General features: G+C 39.5%; 1 protein-coding gene and 2 pseudogenes across 1 annotated transcript; all 3 read right to left on the bottom strand.

Moving 5' to 3' along the window:
* Nucleotides 1-10,743: 10,743 nt before the first annotated feature.
* LOC149173019 (protein SUPPRESSOR OF PHYA-105 1 pseudogene) lies at nucleotides 10,744-15,892 on the bottom strand (annotated as a pseudogene).
* A 15-nt stretch (nucleotides 15,893-15,907) lies between these two features.
* Nucleotides 15,908-16,575, bottom strand: LOC149173018 (protein SUPPRESSOR OF PHYA-105 1-like). The gene has a single exon (XM_089424485.1). It carries the CDS (start codon nucleotides 16,526-16,528, stop codon nucleotides 16,031-16,033), a length of 498 nt encoding a protein of 165 aa, XP_089280611.1. The 5' UTR covers nucleotides 16,529-16,575; the 3' UTR covers nucleotides 15,908-16,030.
* A 5-nt stretch (nucleotides 16,576-16,580) lies between these two features.
* LOC149173017 (uncharacterized protein C26H5.07c-like) lies at nucleotides 16,581-17,863 on the bottom strand (annotated as a pseudogene).
* Nucleotides 17,864-18,873: the final 1,010 nt, after the last annotated feature.

Here is an 18,873-nt window from a genome sequence, read left to right as displayed (position 1 = left end):
TCTTATGTAAGTCTGCCAAATCAGTGATCCTTCTTGCCATGTCTTCTTCCTCATCCTGCTCTTCTTGAAGGAATTTGCCATAAGGAGGGTAACTTGAATCAGAAATACTGCCTCTGTGCCATACACCAGCTTGAATGGAGAATTCCCTGTGGATGTTTTGATGGTCACTCTGTCGGCCCAAAGTGCATATTTGAGCTTGGAATCCCAATTCTTCTTGTTATCCTCCAACAGCTTCTTAATTATCCTTATTAGACTCTTGTTGGAAGATTCTGCTAGACCATTTCCTTGAGGGTAATATGAGGTGGAATGAACCAGTTTAATGCCCATTGAATTACACATTTCCACCAATTCTTTTGCTCTGAAGGCTGTTGCATTATCTATGACTAGTTTGTGTGGACAACCAAATCTGTTGAAGATATTTTCTGCCAAAAAATTCATGACCACATTTTGATCAGTTTTCCTGGTAGGAATTGCTTCAATCCACTTAGTGAAATAATCAGTGGCTACTAATATCCATCTATGCTAGCCACTGGAATGTGGATTGATATCTCCAATAAAATCCAAGCCCCACTGCTGAAAATGTCCTTTTTCCTGTATGGGTTTTAGAGGCAGGGGGTTCAACTGCTGCTTTCCTTCAAATCTTTGGCACCTGTCACAAGATTTAACAAATGAAAATACATCAGAAAATAAAGTGGGCCAATAGTAACCATCTCTGAGGATTTAATGGGATGTAGTCTTCCAATAATGGTGCCCTCCACACATGCTGGAATTAAATTACTACATGACTTCTTTTGACTATTCTTCGTCTAGACACCTTAACAGCACTCCAGATGGATCCCTCCAGTAGAGCAGATTTTGATTGATGCAATATTTAGCTGCTCTAAGTTTTAAAGTTCTAGCTTGAATTTGACTAAATCCTGAAGGGATTTCTAGCCTCAGCAAGAAATTAATTATTACAGCATACCAATTACAAGAAGCTAGATTCTTGGCCACTAACTGCTTCCTCTGTGGTTCAGCTGTTTTATCCCTTTTTCTTGACCATTTTCTACAATTGTGCATAGGAAATCAAAATCCAAAGATCTGCAATTTTCTTCAGCCAATAATTTAGCAAGACCCTGACCTAACTAGTTTAGTGGGCTTCAATTCTATATTAAATTCTATCATCTTTGCAATCCACTTTGCCATTCTTCCATCAGCATCAGGTTCTGTTAAGACATCTTTTACTGCAACAGAGGGTACATATGCAATTATCTTGGAATGCAGAATATAAACTCTAAAATATTTCAAGGATTTGATAAGAGAATATGCATGTTTTTCAATAATATCATACCTCAATTCAACATCCCTCAAGTTCTTGCAGAAAAATGCTATTGGATGCTCTGAACCTTCTTCATTTGCCTGCAATAAAACAACTGCAATGGTGTCTTCAGAGGCAAATGAAAATATATGGAACTCCTTGCTGTAATCTGGGCTGCTTAGTGTGGGACCTTCCATAATGGATTTCTTGATGGAATTAAATGATTTTCTTACTGCATCAGTCCATCTTACCTCTGACCCTTTCTTCAACATGGAGGTCACGTGCTTAACCAATTCTGCAAAATTTGCAATAAACCTCCCGACAAAATTAATTTTACCTAGAAAGGATTGGATATCCTTCTTTGATCTTGGACAGACAAAGTCTATATTGCTTTTACTCTTTTTGGGTCAATCCGAACACCTTCAGTGGACACAACATGTCCTAACAACTTGCCTTCTTCTAAATAAAATTGAGATTTTTTGGGATTGATTGAAATTCCAAACCTCCTGCACTTCAGAAACACTTTTTCCAAATGCTGCAAATGATTTTGATGGCTACTGGAGTAAACTGTTATATCATCAAGGTAGATAAGGACAAATTTATCCTTCTCCCCACAAATTCTATATCCATGGCTCTCTGAAAGGTTGTTCCAGCATTAATCAACTCAAAAGGCATTTTGGCATACACAAAAGTGCCCCAAGGAGTGGTGAATGCAGTATTTTCTTGATCATCTGGATGCACATCAATCTGATTAAAGCCTAAAAAACCATCCAAGAAAGACATTACTTTGGCTCCTGATACCTTTTGCAGCCAATGCTCCATCTTTGGTAAGGGATAATTATCTTTCTTTGAGCATTTGTTTAGATTTCTGAAATCAACACACAGTCTGATTTCTCCACTCTTCTTCCTCACCACCACTAGATTGGCCACCCATTTTGAATATCTGAGAGGGACTATGATCTTAGCCGCCAACAATTTTTTGATTTCTTTTTCAATCAATGGAAGAAGCATAGGATTTATTGGTCTCAGCTTCTGTCTGAAAGGGATGGTGTCTTTCTCCAGAGGGATTTTGTGCTGGATTATGTTTTTATCATACGTTTTCAGATCACTATACTCCCATGCAAACACATTAGCAAACTGCCTCATTAATTTGCAGTATTCAGCACTTTGATCAGCTGACAAATGAGTGGATAAATTTACATATCTAGGCTGATCTGGACTTCCTATATCATGTTTACAGACTACAGATTTGTCTTCTTTTTGGGCTGCCTTGTAAGGCACATCATTTTGGTCAAACAGTCTCTCAAGAGGAATTAGACCCTTAGGAATATGATTGCTGGGAAGCTGAACAATATTGTCTTTACCAATTTTATTTCTAAGCTGGGACTTGGGGTTTTCTAACAAGGTCTCATTATCTTGGTCAATTTTCATTTCTAAAAACTCGTCAATGACTTGAAAAAATCTATTTATCTCATAATCATCATCAAAAACTTTCCAATGCTGGACATTATCAGGCAAGGATGGTCTATACTTCACTTGGACTTCATACACTAGTCTGGGAGGCATTGGAGGGATAAATAGACTAGCAGATACAACAAGGGAATCAGCAAGCTGATTTTGGGCTCTAGGAATGTATGAAATATAGAAATAATCAAAATAATCTTTGATTCTCCATACCTCATCTCTGTATGCTTTCAGCCTTGGGTGCTTTGCCTGAAATGTTTTATTTACTTGCTGAATAATCAAATCAGCATCTCCAAACACCTTTGTGCATTTGATTCCTCTGTCTTTTGCTGCGTTGAGGCCCAATAACAGAGCTTCATATTCTGTTATATTATTGGTGACTTGGAAGGCCAGCTTAAAAGAAAGCTCTGTCCTTTCTTGTTTCGGAGATACTAGCACCACCCCTGCTCCTGCATTCTCCCTAGAGCATGCTCCATCAAAGAACATCTCCCAAACTTGATTTCCTTGCTCTTCCTCGGCTTGAACTATTGGTTTCTTGAGCTGCATTGAGGCCTTCTGAGATTCTTATATTTGGAGGATACATGCTCCAAAATCAGTGTCCACTGCATATATGGGATGATTTGTAGGATTCTTCTCATTACTAATGATGTATGCCAACTATGCTTCTCTGTACAATCTCTTGCTTTCTCCTCCAAAAAATCGAATAGTTGCATAAGATAGATCATTTTGTAATGTCCCACCTAGTCTCTTAATCCATCCTCTGGACAGTAGCATGCCAAATTTAGGAGGGACATCTGCCACCACAATATCCATCATCATACTCTTCATGGGCACCTGGGTTAGGGTAATGGCTAAATATTTGATCAATCCTAGACACTTTACTTTCCTTGAATCAAATGAGAATAGATCATGGTATGATCTGGTGATATCAAGGCCTAACTCTTCCATGACAGCTTTTGGCATCAGATTGTGGCTGGCCCCTGTATTTAGCAAGCAGTTGTGAAGGATTTTATCATGGATGATTAAGGAGACATAAAAAGATGGAAAATGATTATCAGTGGGTTCAATCATGGGGCTCAGCACAATGGCGGGCTTATCATCTTGCAAATTAATAGAGTCAGTGGAGGTTTGTTTGTTTTCTAGCTCAAGGGCTTCAAGGATAGGCTTTCTAAACATTTCACTGTTTACCAACTCTACCATAGGCACATATATTTTTAACTTCTGGACTTCTGACTCGAAGCTAAAAGAGGAAGGTAACTTATTAGAACCTCTTACCTCTTGAACTGGGGCTTTGAGGATGACTGGGTCAGCTGCTGGTCTTCTCTGCCTGATATTCTGTGACTCTATTTGGATAGCAGCTCTTTGGGCAGGATTCTCCTTGACACTATTTGCTTGTGATCTTAGATTATACCTTTGTTGTTCACCAGTCTGTAGAACAGCCTCTGTGTCCCATTCTATACTCATTTGGTCCTACAGCAATGACTCTTCGTATGCAGCTATTGTTAAAAAGGAAGCACTGCCTTTATCTTCCATGCAATGAATATCATCCTCATCTTCGAATTGTTCCTCCTCCATGACTACATTTTGGAAAGGAGCTTTAACTTTCTATTCTTCTTTTGACTCTTCACCCCTCTAAATAATTTGTAACTGTTCATTTTCTCTTCTGAATGGATTTGTATTCCTTGGAGCAAATGTGTTTTGCTACCTTGTTTTTCCTGAATTCTTCTCAACCTCTAGCTTAGATATCTTAGCAGCTAATGACTCCATCATTTTAGTCATTTTATCAAATTTGGGGTTGGAAGATGATGCAAATGAAGTAGAAGGTTGACCTCTCTGCCTCCTTCTGTCAGTTTGATTTTTTAGCTTTTCTGCAGCCATAATATTAGATTCCACCTCTAGTGCTGCATCCTACATATCAGCTAGAGTGGCACATCTCCTTTCTCTCAATAACAAGAAGAAATCAGAGTCAAAAGCATTGGCATAAGTGAGTTTGGCAGAGGTGCGGGTAGACTTTAACTTAGCTGGTATCTTACTATACATTCGATTGAATCTTTTATTAAAATCGGGAAAAGATTCCCCATTTGTTGGCATTATGATACAAGTGTTGTCCTTGATGGCAACTCACTCACAAGCAGGTACAAGTGATGGCAACTTAATCAGAGGACAGATCTTAGTACAGCAGGACAAGAAAGAGATATACGCAGGTTCATTAAGGAAAATCCGCGTATACACGCAGGTTGGTTTCAGTAAAAGCGCGTACATGTGAAAACGTACCTTTGGTCCGTGGCGGTTAGTCCTTGGAAGTTGTGCCTATGGTTTTGGACCATGGTGTCTCGACAGACGTGTCGATCCCTAGTTTTGAAGTTGATGGTATTGTGTTACTATGGTTTTGGACCGTGGTATTGTGAAGGGCCTAAGGCTATATAAGGAGAAGATCATTAGGCAAAGTGGTGTAAGCAAGGTGTGTCTGACGAAGTGAGAAGATCTGGTATTGCTGGTTATCTGTTCGGGACGCTTGGCAAGGGTCGGATCTGACAGCGAAGGTATAAGTAATTATTTCTAGATCTGCACGCGGGTTGCCTTTGGAGAAAGCGCGTATACACGCGGTTTTGGTATAGCGAAGTAGCGTATGCATAATAAGATTTGATATTTCAGGTTGCTGTTGATTCTGGTGGTTGTTGCAGAGTTCTGGGCTCTGGTTTGTGTTCTGTGTTCTTGATGACAGGGTTTCAGTGATTCAGTATTGGGTGATCTAGAGAATTATGATGCAAGTATAAGTTGATGATTGTATTGCAACAGTGTTTGTTTTGTACTCATGGATCCAGTCTGAAAATTGATGAAACGTGGTCCCTGTAAGAAAGAGGGTTGTAGCCTTCTGTAGGTTCAGCACCTACGTACTAGTAAATGGATCAGCTAGTACAAGAGCTGAGGGGGTTGTAGCTCCCTTCCTGAAGTAGTTGGAAAACGAGAGAGGGTTGTAGCCCTCTGCAGGTTGTAGCCTGCGTACTAGTAAAGGACTGCACCAGTACATTGTAAAAGAAGTTTCTTATTAAAGAAGAAAGAGACGAATTGCAGCAGGTGGTTTTCACCCACATTGGGTTTCCACCTTATATCATGGTGTTCATGTGTGTGGCTTTTATGTGATGATATGTTCTATTATACTGCACCTGTTTACTGTCAATGTGGTTAATAATGTTCTGATGCATTTACTGAAGATAAGCTAACTGAATCATAAGATTTCTGGATATACGCTAGTTTCTTTAGACACAGTAGCGTGTACACGCGGGTTCACTTAACTGAAGTAGCGTATATGTTTCTGAGCATGAAATTTGAAAAGTTTTATTGATTTGATAATACTGATTCACCCCCCCCCTCCTCTCAGTATTATTTCCAACAATTGGTATCGGAGCAGGTTCTTCAGAGGAAGCTTGATCGCTTGAAGGAAAAGATCCATTAGAATGGCTAATCTAGAAAGAGAGGCACACATCAGGCCACTAGTCTTTGACAGGAACAATTTTACCCACTGGAAGATAAGAACCACTGCATATCTACAATCACTTGGAGCAGAAGTTTGGGGAATCGTAGAAGGAGGATACAAATTCCCATCAGCAACTCCTACAGATCCAGCAGAGAAAAAGCAATATGAGCTCAATGCCAAAGCTATTACTGTCCTATTGAGTAGTTTGACACAATCAGAATTTATGAAGATCATGCATTTCAAATCAGCTAAGGAAATATGGGACAAAATCGTTACAAGTTATGAAGGAGATGATCAGGTAAAAAGAGCAAAGCTTCAAACTCTCAGAATCCGGTATGAAACCCTTAAGATGCATAGTAATGAAAGCATAGCTAATTATTTCCTGCGTATGGATGAGATTGTAAATTGTATGAGGGATGTGGGTGAAGAATTTGAGGAAGTTGTCTTAGTTGAAAAGGTTTTGAGATCTCTGTCCGCTAAATTTGATTCTAAAGTATCTGCCATAGAAGAAAAGGAGAATGTGCAGAAAATCACCATGTCACAGCTTCACGAGATCTTAACTTCTTTTGAAATACGACAAGAGGTACCATCAGAAGTCGCATTCGAAGAATCAGAGGAAGAAGATGAGGTAAATTTTGTCAAGAATCTTGAATGGGGAACTGGACGGTTCAAAGGTAAGCTACCTTTCAAATGTTTTCTATGTGGTAGAGTTGGTCACTATGCTACTAGATGCCCTCATAACAAAGGAAAGATATCTGAAGAAGATGGTAGAAGCTATTATACCCATATTAAAAGTTCATTCAATGATAGTGAAGATATTAGAAGTCTCAAGGCACATGAAAAGAAGAATGCTTCATCCAATAATAGTGAAGATATTAGAAGTCTCATGGCACATGAACAAAAGAATGCAGAAACTGAAGAAGTTACCAAATTAAATGAACAATTGGAGACAGAAACTAGGGTAAGGGAGCAATTGCAGGATATAGTAAAGGATCAGAGCATAACTATTCAGAGACTTGAATCAAAGATCCTCTCTCTAAAAGAAGATCTTAAAAAATCAAGAGAACAGAACAGAGAAGCTCTTGAAGATCAAGAACAAGAAGTGATCAAACTAAAGCGACAAGTGGAAGAAGGAAGAAAAGCTGAAGAAGACCTAAGGAATCAGTATCTGGAAAAGGAAGAACAACATCAAGTTGAGGTAAATATCTTGAAAGGTAAATTAGAAGAAAAGGATAAGCTTTTACGATTTCAAGATAGTACTAAAGTCTTGGACGATATTCTTAATAGTCAAAGGTCTCCTGCTATCAAAACTGGTCTTGGTTTTCATGAATATGTTGAAGGAGAATCTAGTTCACAAGGTGAGGCAAGAAACTCTAATGAGAAATCTGAAATGCTGAACAAGGAACAACCAAGGAAAGAAATTCCTCAAGGAAGATCCTTTACTCCTAACTATGGAAGTGATAGACAATTATTTCCTCCTCTGAATAATGTTGAATGTTATGTATGTCATAATCTTGGACATGTTGCAGCCAGATGTAGAAGTAGAATGGTCCAAGACCATTACAAAAGATCATCGCATCCCAGGTATTTCAGAGGATATTGCTTTGCCTGCAATGAATATGGACACAAGGCAATTGATTGCAATAGAAGGAACGTGAAATATGTAAGATGTTATACATGCAACAAATATGGGCATAAAGCAAGGGAATGCAGGAGCAGATTTCAAAATTCAAAACAAGAGGACCATACATCATCATAGTTCCAGGAATTGAAGAAGACAAAATTAGAGACAGAAAGGTGTGGCATAACTCAGTCAGCTGACCCAACAGACACAGGGGAATCTGAAAGTGATGAATTTCAGTATTCCATCTTTCATACGCTGATATAATGAAGACAAGTCGCATATATACGCGAGTTACAGGCTGCAAAGTCGTGTATATGTAGAAAGGGCAGCAGAACAGACCCAGGAAATGTTTCAGTCATGGTTGGCTCAGGGGGAGCATAAAGGGAAGTAGAACAAACTCAGGAAATGGTCATGGTTGGCTCACGCTCAGGGGGAGCATATACTTCAAATAATTCATTGTTGGCATTATGGTTAGAAGTTTCTGATGAAACTAAATGATACATCTTGTTGTTTGATCAAAGGAATGGTATTGCAGGCTTATGCGTATGGTACAGATCATATATGATAAATGATAGTTATTGGTGGTCTTAGAACCTGCATCTGCTCAGGGGGAGCATGGATGGATTGATACAACTTGGCATATACAAAGGGGAGCCAAATCAGAAACTTCAGCATGTACTCAGGGGGAGTATGGACAGCAGAAGGTATACCAAAGAAGAGAATATCTTGGTCTGCCCTTTGCCCTTGATGTCAAAGGGGGAGAGTGACTTGGTGTGGTGGTTGCCATCAAGTCCAAAGGGGGAGATTGTTGGCATTATGATACAAGTGTTGTCCTTGATGGCAACTCACTCAGAAGCAAGTACAAGTGATGGCAACTTAATCATAGGACAGATCTTAGTACAGCAGGACAAGAAAGAGATATACGCAGGTTCATTAAGGAAAATCCGCGTATACACGCAGGTTGGTTTCAGTAAAAGTGCGTACATGTGAAAACGTACCTTTGGTCCGTGGCGGTTAGTCCTTGGAAGTTGTGCCTATGGTTTTGGACCATGGTGTCTCGACAGACGTGTCGATCCCTAGTTTTGAAGTTGATGGTATTGTGTTACTATGGTTTTGGACCGTGGTATTGTGAAGGGCCTAAGGCTATATAAGGAGAAGATCATTAGGCAAAGAGGTGTAAGCATGGTGTGTCTGATGAAGTGAGAAGATCTGGTATTGCTGGTTATCTGTTCGGGATGCTTGGCAAGGGTCGGATCTGACAGCGAAGGTATAAGTAATTATTTCTAGATCTGCACGCGGGTTGCCTTTGGAGAAAGCGCGTATACACGCAGTTTTGGTATAGCGAAGTAGCATATGCATAATAAGGTTTGATATTTCAGGTTGCTGTTGATTCTGGTGGTTGTTGCAGAGTTCTGGGCTCTGGTTTGTGTTTTGTGTTCTTGATGACAGGGTTTCAGTGATTCAGTATTGGGTGATCTAGAGAATTATGATGCAAGTATAAGTTTATGATTGTATTGCAACAGTGTTTGTTTTGTACTCATGGATCATGTTATCTCAAAATCAGACCCTGATATGCTGCTGGTCAAGTTGATTCTAAGTAACTATTTCAAACCTACTTTAGGCTGAGGCTTAGCCTCCTCAACCTGATAGGGCTCTCTATAGATGGGTTAATGATTTTGATTAAGATAAGATGGCTAACTCTTGTAGAACAACTATGACAAATATGAATGCTGGAAACATATTAAACAACTATCCATTGGGCCTATGGAGTCAACAACACCTCAACATAACAGTGAACTCAACCTTACATAGAAGTCAGGGCACTCAGCATTTAGATATTCAGAACATAATTCATATAGGACCACAGTTTATAAATGCATACAGGAAATCAGAGCACATTCAGTGAGTTCTGAGTGATTATACATCTATACCACTGTAAACAAAACTAAGGAAAGGACATATCACACATTCTGAATATAAGAAATCCTTCATGAATCCTGAGAAGTAAAATCAAAGTTATATTACTGAAATGAGTCTATACATAAGCCAAATACAAGCTGTGTTATAAAGTTTTCCAACCCTCATTACATTGTTGTTTCAGCTATATATAGAATTCTTATTCTAACTGATCGAGATTCCTCCTCCAGCATGAGGGGAATTCGATAACTACCTCTAATGACACCTATTAACCTTTTAACTAACTAATAAATATAACTAACTACTAATTGACAGCTCTGGAATCCTAAAACAATTAGGATTCTAATTCTACTAGATCTTCTAGACATCTAAATCAAATGGGACTCTAATTCCATAACAGCCTTGGTCTACAATCATTTTTGTTCTCTGACATCTGGTTCCCTTCTGGCGGTGGCTGTGATGGACCTTTAATGCTTCATGTTTGATCTTCAATGACACATCTTTTCCATTGCCCTGAAACATAGGAAACTGCCCCTGTTTGTCGGTCCTTGGTTTGCCTCAACATGTCCGGATCCAACGAAGTATATCCTTTATCTTTTAATTACCCTAAAATGGAGCAGACTGCCACGTCCTTGATGTGTTGTCCACCGTTTTCATGTACCTGTGTGATGACAAAACCTTTCAAAAAGATTTGCCGCTTTGTCAATCATAATTGATCAACTGAATTGTAACATGCAGCTACAGCAGTTTCGTAGCGCGCTACGAAACTACTGTGTAATTTCAAAAACACAGTCTTAGACTCTACTCTGTCTGTATACCTTATCTTCGATTTCATTGCCTGAAACAATTTTTAGTCGCTTCCCCGCCATTGAGTATATCAAATGCGAAAATGATCTTAGGGAATAAAGGGAATAATTTGGCACTCTTTTCTTGATCTTTCAAAAAACTACTCCCCGATGGTTTTTTTAAACTCTCAGACCATCTCTAACAACTTAATATTTCCAGTGGAATTTGCAGCCACCATTATTTTTGATTTCCCTCTCCAGCATACACTTGAAACAAATTGACCACTATCATCTTCCATTTCTTGACTAGATATAGGGTCTGCAAATCCAAATCTATGTGATCCCATAGGCATAGGCAGAGATTTGTAGTAGGCAAAAAAAGAATTTGTCTCTGAACCACATGCAATATATCCATCCACGACAGAAAGCTCCACAAAATTATTCTCATTGGTGTGACCAGTATAGGTCAGAGTACAAGCGTTATTGGATACCCCAGAAGGATTGGCTTTTGTAAGATCCCACAACTTGAGTGTGTTATCTGTAGATGCAGAAAAAATTGTGCTGGAATCTATGAACTTTACATAGCTAACTACCTTCCCATGACCTGCCAAAGTGCACCATGGAATTTTGTATTGCGCAAGTCATAACAATAGATCTTGTAATCAACAGAACCAAACGTTATCATATTTGCAGAATCAGGTGGAAACTGCACACAACAAACATTTGCCACCGTCTTGAAATACAGCTCATATCCAATCCAAGCCACAGAAACAATGACAGCCACTGCCAATGCATTTATAAATTTCCTGTAAATTTCCAACTTGGCTAGCCGCCTCCTTGCCTGGAGCTTCTCCAGTGTTTTAGACAGAGAAGTGAAAATCCAGAGTATCAAAAATGCATCCAAAATAGCAATTGGAAGGACAAGGAACATCCTTGTCTTCCCCGACAAATCATCAATTGTTCCAACATTCTCCACCACATCAAGCAATTCAGAAGCCAGGAAATATGTCGCACCAAGAAGAAGCACCTTTGAAGTAAGACCACCAAGAGTAGGCCTAACCACACCATAACCCATTGAAACAACCAAAGGGAGAAGACAAGCCATAGTTTTCTTCACTGCCCCAAATGTAACGGCCCAGAATGTAATTCCCATGGGCGTGACTCCAGTTGCATTAAAATTTGCATACTCGAAGTACCACAGTGTCATTTCAAACATACCAAGGGCAATAACAAGGGTAATACAATTCTGAAGCTGTAGTACATCCTTCCAAAACCTGATATACTGGGAAAACCAAATGAGTCCAAGTAATAGGTATACTAGCGACATAAAGCCATAAAAGGTCATTAGGGGTGCCATCCTGCCTGGTAAATAACCTGTGGGATTTTTCCAAATAGTCTTTCCATCCAGCAACAGCTCCTTTAGGGCTGGTTCACAAAATATAAAATACAAGTTATACATTCCAGTCTTAGGAATTGTTACTGATTGTGCTGACAAAGTGTGGGAAATTTCATCTCCACTAAATTCAATATCTAATACGTAAGGCCATTTGGGATCTCCTGCAGATTGGCGCCGAATGACTTCGCCTTGTTTGCACCCCTCTATCTTGGCAAGGTCGGGAGTACAACAGATAGCCTTTTGGCCACCAAATAGTGAACCACCAATATCATCTCGATCAGATGCCTCAAAGATGATAGCCTGGACCAGTCCAGTACTGTGTTCCATGCCTGAATGCTGAGCAGCAGCTTCCGTTGTCCTCCGCAAAGTAATATTTTCAAACTTGATGTAAGATTTTCCATTGTTGGGGCCGGATCCAGACTTCTGATCAGAGTCAATCGAGGCTCTCATGCCCTCGTTGCCTCCATAGAGCAGGTAAGCGTTTCCACTCTCCTTGAAGGAAGCGTCCTTGTATTCGTGCACTGACCCTTCAACTCCCACATTCACTGCAATTACCAGCAAAAGCACCACGAACAGCCAAGCTGAAGCCATCTTCACTGCGAAGGAACGAGTACCTTCACACATCCAAAACCTTCAACCTACCACTGAATTACATCGACTCTTGTTCTCCGTGTGTCCTGGTGCCATTAAGTTATCCTTTTTGTTTACAAGGAATAGTTTCAGACTGCCCCAAATTCAAGGAATAGAAGCAAAACCTAGAAGAACATTTCCCCGATTGCTCTGAGACTATTTTGAGAAGCCTGATTGAACAACCAAAACTGCAGAGTAAAATACAACTGCAAACATGCACTGGTACCAAGACACCTCACGACCTAATGATGAGGATAAGCGGTCGGATATGATAGACGAAGTATATAGGCTGACAACTATTGATAGATTTTGCTGGATATTACAGCTGTGAAATATTTGCTATGGATTCAAACAAATCCCCAATTTCGTAGCGCAACCAGTGCAAAATATGAATTATGCGCTACGAAATCACCTAAAACATGTTGCGCTACGAAACTGATAAAGGGATTTATGTGTTGTGAAACCACTTTAAAATGATTACAGGCGCTACGAAATCACCTAGACAATTTCAGCTTTGAAACGAGTTTGGACATATGATATTCATGTGAGATGCGAGACCAATGATAGACTAAGGCAGAGAATTGACCCCTTTGTACATACCAACAATACTCTTCACAAGACTCCTATTCAAACTATTTAGACTCTAAAACCAGATGAAAAGACTAGACCTGAAATTGACACCAACCCTTTGACAAACAATCGAACTGATGTGAACAATTTAAATTTTTTTCTTGAGTGATAACAGTGGCTCCACTTGGGATAGTGTGCTCCTGTAGTACACTAAGAACTCGTATGTCCAGTGCCTTATCCATTTATGACAAACAGAAATTTGCTTGACAAGCATCCCTTTCAAGATTCTTGGGCCTTCACCTCGGGCTTAAGCTTGATGATCACTGTGGGAAAAAGAGATCTACCACTACTGAAAAATGCTCAGTCAACCTTGAGCTTATTTGCATTTTCCTACCTACCTACCCTAACAATTCAAACTTCTTTCAGCTCAATCAATGTGAAATTTCCAATGCAGCCAATCATTTGTCTTATCTGATATTTGAGTTTTTTTACTGCATCGGAGTTCAGAGCCACTATGATATTGTGATGACCGCTGCCATTGAAATTGCCTCTGATCTTCATAGAAAAACTGAAACACTGGAGAGTAAAACTCTTCCATGTAGTCAGCTATAGGATCCCAGAATACATGATTAGCTTGATGATTCTTGTAACTTTCTGGTTGTGCAAACTGATCTTCAACAACAGTGTGCAGTTCCTCAATCGTGAAAGAGAAAGGAAGCAACACTCTCTCCTTGTGTTCTGCCATAGAAAGCTTCTGAAAATAATGATCATGATTATGAAGACTATATGCCTGAATTTGACCTTGTAAACCTTCAATGTCTTCCTCAATGTCCTTAACAACTTCATCCAAAAATTTCATCTTATCCTCTGCCTTACACTCAAATGATTTTAGATACGAGGACAAGGACAAAGAAAAATTTTCATTTGTTTCTCCATTACTATGATCATTATTCCATTGTTTGAAACCTTGAATTGAAGGAGATTTTGCCACCAACTCTTATCTATCTATCCATTCCTCCAAAAACATAAATCAAAAGTCTTCAAATGACTTAATGGATTTGGCAGGAAAGCTTTCAATCCAGTGTTTGCATTTCCCTTGAAATGAATCATAGAACAACATAATGCAAACATCTTCATTTTTAACTCTAAGAAGCTCGATAAAATCACAGAACTCAGATAGATGCTTCAAAGTTAAACTCAAATCTTCTCCGTTGAATTTTGGACCATTCCTTAGAAAATATGCATCCTTGGGAAAATGATTTGGGAAACCATGAATTCCTGAAAAATTATGCATGCATACCTTGAAATAAGAATGGTAGCATCTGGGTCCTTCATAACTCCAGTGGAATCACCATGAATGTATGAATTTTGAATTCTTCAACAATGGAGTCGCCAAGGTAGATTGCAGCCTCGAAAATTCTTCTGAGCTCCTGCTACCTTCAGAAGTTCAGTCTCTTGATTTCGGGAATGATTAATCTTCAGGCTCCCGGCAGACGCACCAAAATGTTATCTCAAAATCAGACCCTGATAGGATGCTGGTCAGGTTGATTCTAAGTAACTATTTCAAACCTACTTTAGGCTGAGGCTTAGCCTCCTCAACCTGAGAGGGCTCTCTCTAGATGGGTTAATGATTTTGATTAAGATAAGATGGCTAAATCTTGTAGAACAACTATGACAAATATGAATGCTGGAAACATATTAAACAACTATCCATTGGGCCTATGGAGTCAACAATTCCTCAACATAACAGTGAACTCAACCTTACATAGAAGTCAGGGCACTCAGCATTTAGATATTCAGAACATAATTCATATAGGACCACAGTTTATAAATGCATACAGGAAATCAGAGCACATTCAGTGAGTTCTGAGTGATTATACATCTATACCACTGTAAACAAAACTAAGGAAAGGACATATCAAATTTAAGGAAAGGACATATCACACATTCTGAATATAAGAAATCCTTCATGAATCCTGAGAAGTAAAATCAAATTTATATTAATGAAATGAGTCTATACATAAGCCAAATACAAGCTGTGTTATAAAGTTTTCCAACCCTCATTACATTGTTGTTTCAGCTATATATAGAATTCTTATTCTAACTGATCGAGATTCCTCCTCCAGCATGAGGGGAATTCGATAACTACCTCTAATGACACATATTAACCTTTTAACTAACTAATAAACATAACTGACTACTAATTGACAGCTCTGGAATCCTAAAACAATTAGGATTCTAATTCTACTAGATCTTCTAGACATCTAAATCAAATGGGACTCTAATTCCATAACAGCCTTGGTCTACAATCATTTTTGTTCTCTGGCATCTGGTTCCCTTCTGGCGGTGGTTGTGATGGACCTTTAATGCTTCATGTTTGATATTCAATGACACATCTTTTCCATTGCCCTGAAACATAGGAAACTGCCCCTGTTTGTCGGTCCTTGGTTTGCCTCAACATGTCCGGATCCAATGAAGTATATCCTTTATCTTTTAATTACCCCAAAATGGAGCAGACTGCCACGTCCTTGATGTGCTGTGCACCGTTTTCATGTACCTGTGTGATGACAAAACCTTTCAAAAAGATTTGCCGCTTTGTCAATCATAATTGATCAACTGAATTGTAACATACAACTACAACAGTTTCGTAGCGCGCTACGAAACTGCTGTGTAATTTCAAAAACACAGTCTTAGACTTTACTCTGTCTGTATACCTTATCTTCGATTTCATTGCCTGAAACAATTTTCAATCGCTTCCCTGCCATTGAGTATATCAAATGCGAAAATGATCTTAGGGAATAAAGGGAATAATTTGGCACTCTTTTCTTGATCTTTCAAAAAACTACACCCCGATGGTTTCTTTAAACTCTCAGACCATCTCTAACAACTTAATATTGCCAGTGGAATTTGCAGCCACCATTATTTTTGATTTCCCTCTCCAGCATACACTTGAAACAAATTGACCACTATCATCTTCCATTTCTTGACTAGATATAGGGTCTGCAAATCCAAATCTATGTGATCCCATAGGCATAGGCAGAGATTTGTAGTAGGCAAAAACAGAATTTGTCTCTGAACCACATGCAATATATCCATCCACGACAGAAAGCTCCAAAAAATTATTCTCATTGGTGTGACCAGTATAGGTCATAGTACAAGCGTTATTGGATACCCCAGAAGGATTGGCTTTTGTAAGATCCCACAACTTGAGTGTGTTATCTGTAGATGCAGAAACAATTGTGCTGGAATCTATGAACTTTACATAGCTAACTGCCTTCCCATGACCTGCCAAAGTGCACCATGGAATTTTTGTATTGCGCAAATCATAACAATAGATCTTGTAATCAGCAGAACCAAACGTTATCATATTTGCAGAATCAGGTGGAAACTGCACACAGCAAACATTTGCCACCGTCTTGAAATACAGCTCTTATCCAATCCAAGCCACAGAAACAATGATAGCCACTGCCAATGCATTTATAAATTTCCTGTAAATTTCCAACTTGGCTAGCCGCCTCCTTGCCTGGAGCTTCTCCAGTGTTTTAGACAGAGAAGTGAAAATCCAGAGTATCAAAAATGCATCCAAAATAGCAATTGGAAGGACAAGGAACATCCTTGTCTTCCCCGACAAATCATCAATTGTTCCAACATTCTCCACCACATCAAGCAATTCAGAAGCCAGGAAATATGTCGCACCAAGAAGAAGCACCTTTGAAGTAAGACCACCAAGAGTAGGCCTAACCACACCATAACCCATTGAAACAACCAAAAGGAGAAGACGGGCCACAGTTTTCTTCACTGCCCCAAATGTAACGGCCCAGAATGTAATTCCCATGGGCGTGACTCCAGTTGCATTAAAATTTGCATACTCGAAGTACCACAGTGTCATTTCAAACATACCAAGGGAAATAACAAGGGTAATACAATTCTGAAGCTGTAGTACATCCTTCCAAAACCTGATATACTGGGAAAACCAAATGAGTCCAAGTAATAGGTATACTAGCGACATAAAGCCATAAAAGGTCATTAGGGGTGCCATCCTGCCTGGTAAATAACCTGTGGGATTTTTCCAAATAGTCTTTCCATCCAGCAACAGCTCCTTTAGGGCTGGTTCACAAAATATAAAATACAAGTTATACATTCCAGTCTTAGGAATTGTTACTGATTGTGCTGACAAAGTGTGGGAAATTTCATCTCCACTAAATTCAATATCTAATACATAAGGCCATTTGGGATCTCCTGCAGATTGGCGCCGAATGACTTCGCCTTGTTTGCACCCCTCTATCTTGGCAAGGTCGGGAGTACAGCAGATAGCCTTTTGGCCACCAAATAGTGAACCACCAATATCATCTCGATCAGATGCCTCAAAGATGATAGCCTGGACCAGTCCATTACTGTGTTACATGCCTGAATGCTGAGCAGCAACTTCCATTGTCCTCCGCAAAGTAATATTTTCAAACTTGATGTAAGATTTTCCATTGTTGGGGCCGGATCCAGACTTCTGATCAGAGTCAATCGAGGCTCTCATGCCCTCGTTGCCTCCATAGAGAAGGTAAGCATTTCCACTCTCCTTGAAAGAAGCATCCTTGTATTCGTGCACTGACCCTTCAACTCCCACATTCACTGCAATTACCAGCAAAAGCACCACGAACACCCAAGCTGAAGCCATCTTCACTGCGAAGGAACGAGTACCTTCACACATCCAAAACCTTCAACCTACCACTAAATTACATCGACTCTTGTTCTCCGTGTGTCCTGGTGCCATTAAGTTATCCTTTTTGTTTACAAGGAATAGTTTCAGACTGCCCCAATTTCAAGGAATAGAAGCAAAACCTAGAAGAACATTTCCCCGATTGCTCTGAGACTATTTTGAGAAGCCTGATTGAACGACCAAAACCGCAGAGTAAAATACAACTGCAAACACGTACTGGTACCAAGACACCTCACGACCTAATGATGAGGATAAGCGGTCGGATATGATATACGAAGTATATAGGCTGACAACTGTTGATAGATTTTGCTGGATATGACAGCTGTGAAATATTTGCTATGGATTCAAACAAATCCCCAATTTCGTAGCGCAGCCAGTGCAAAATATGAATTATGCGCTACGAAATCACCTAAAACATGTTGTGCTACGAAACTGATAAAGGGATTTATGTGCTGTGAAACCACTTTAAAATGATTACAGGCGCTACGAAATCGCCTAGACAATTTCAGCTTTGAAACGAGTTTGGACATATGATATTCATGTGAGGTGCGAGACCAATGATAGACTAAGACAGAGAATTGACCCCTTTGTACATACCAACAATACTCTTCACAAGACTCCTATTCAAACTATTTAGACTCTAAAACCATATGAAAAGACTAGACCCGAAATTGACACCAACCCTTTGACAAACAATTGAACTGATGTGAACAATTTAAAATTTTTTCTTGAGTGATAACAGATCCAATCTGAAAATTGATGAAACGTGGTCCCTGTAAGAAAGAAGGTTGTAGCCTTCTGTAGGGTCAGCACCTACATACTAGTAAATGGATCGGCTAGTACAAGAGCAGAGGGGGTTGTAGCTCCCTTCCTGAAGTAGTTGGAAAACGAGAGAGGGTTGTAGCCCTCTGCAGGTTGTAGCCTGCGTACTGGTAAAGGACTGCACAAGTACATTGTAAAAGAAGTTTCTTATTAAAGAAGAAAGAGACGAATTGCAGCAG

The sequence above is a fragment of the Pinus tabuliformis genome, chromosome 4_2, assembly GCF_031772625.1.
Source record: "Pinus tabuliformis cultivar Carrire ecotype Pingquan chromosome 4_2, CPIR1, whole genome shotgun sequence".
In the NCBI taxonomy this organism is placed as follows: Eukaryota; Viridiplantae; Streptophyta; class Pinopsida; order Pinales; family Pinaceae; genus Pinus; species Pinus tabuliformis.
Note: the sequence above shows the minus strand (reverse complement) of the source record. Positions and strands in the feature narration are given on the sequence as shown.

Bases quoted from the DNA above. Each gene is read 5' to 3' on its own strand.
- LOC149173018 (XM_089424485.1), bottom strand. From the start codon at position 16,528: ATGATAACGTTTGGTTCTGCTGATTACAAGATCTATTGTTATGATTTG.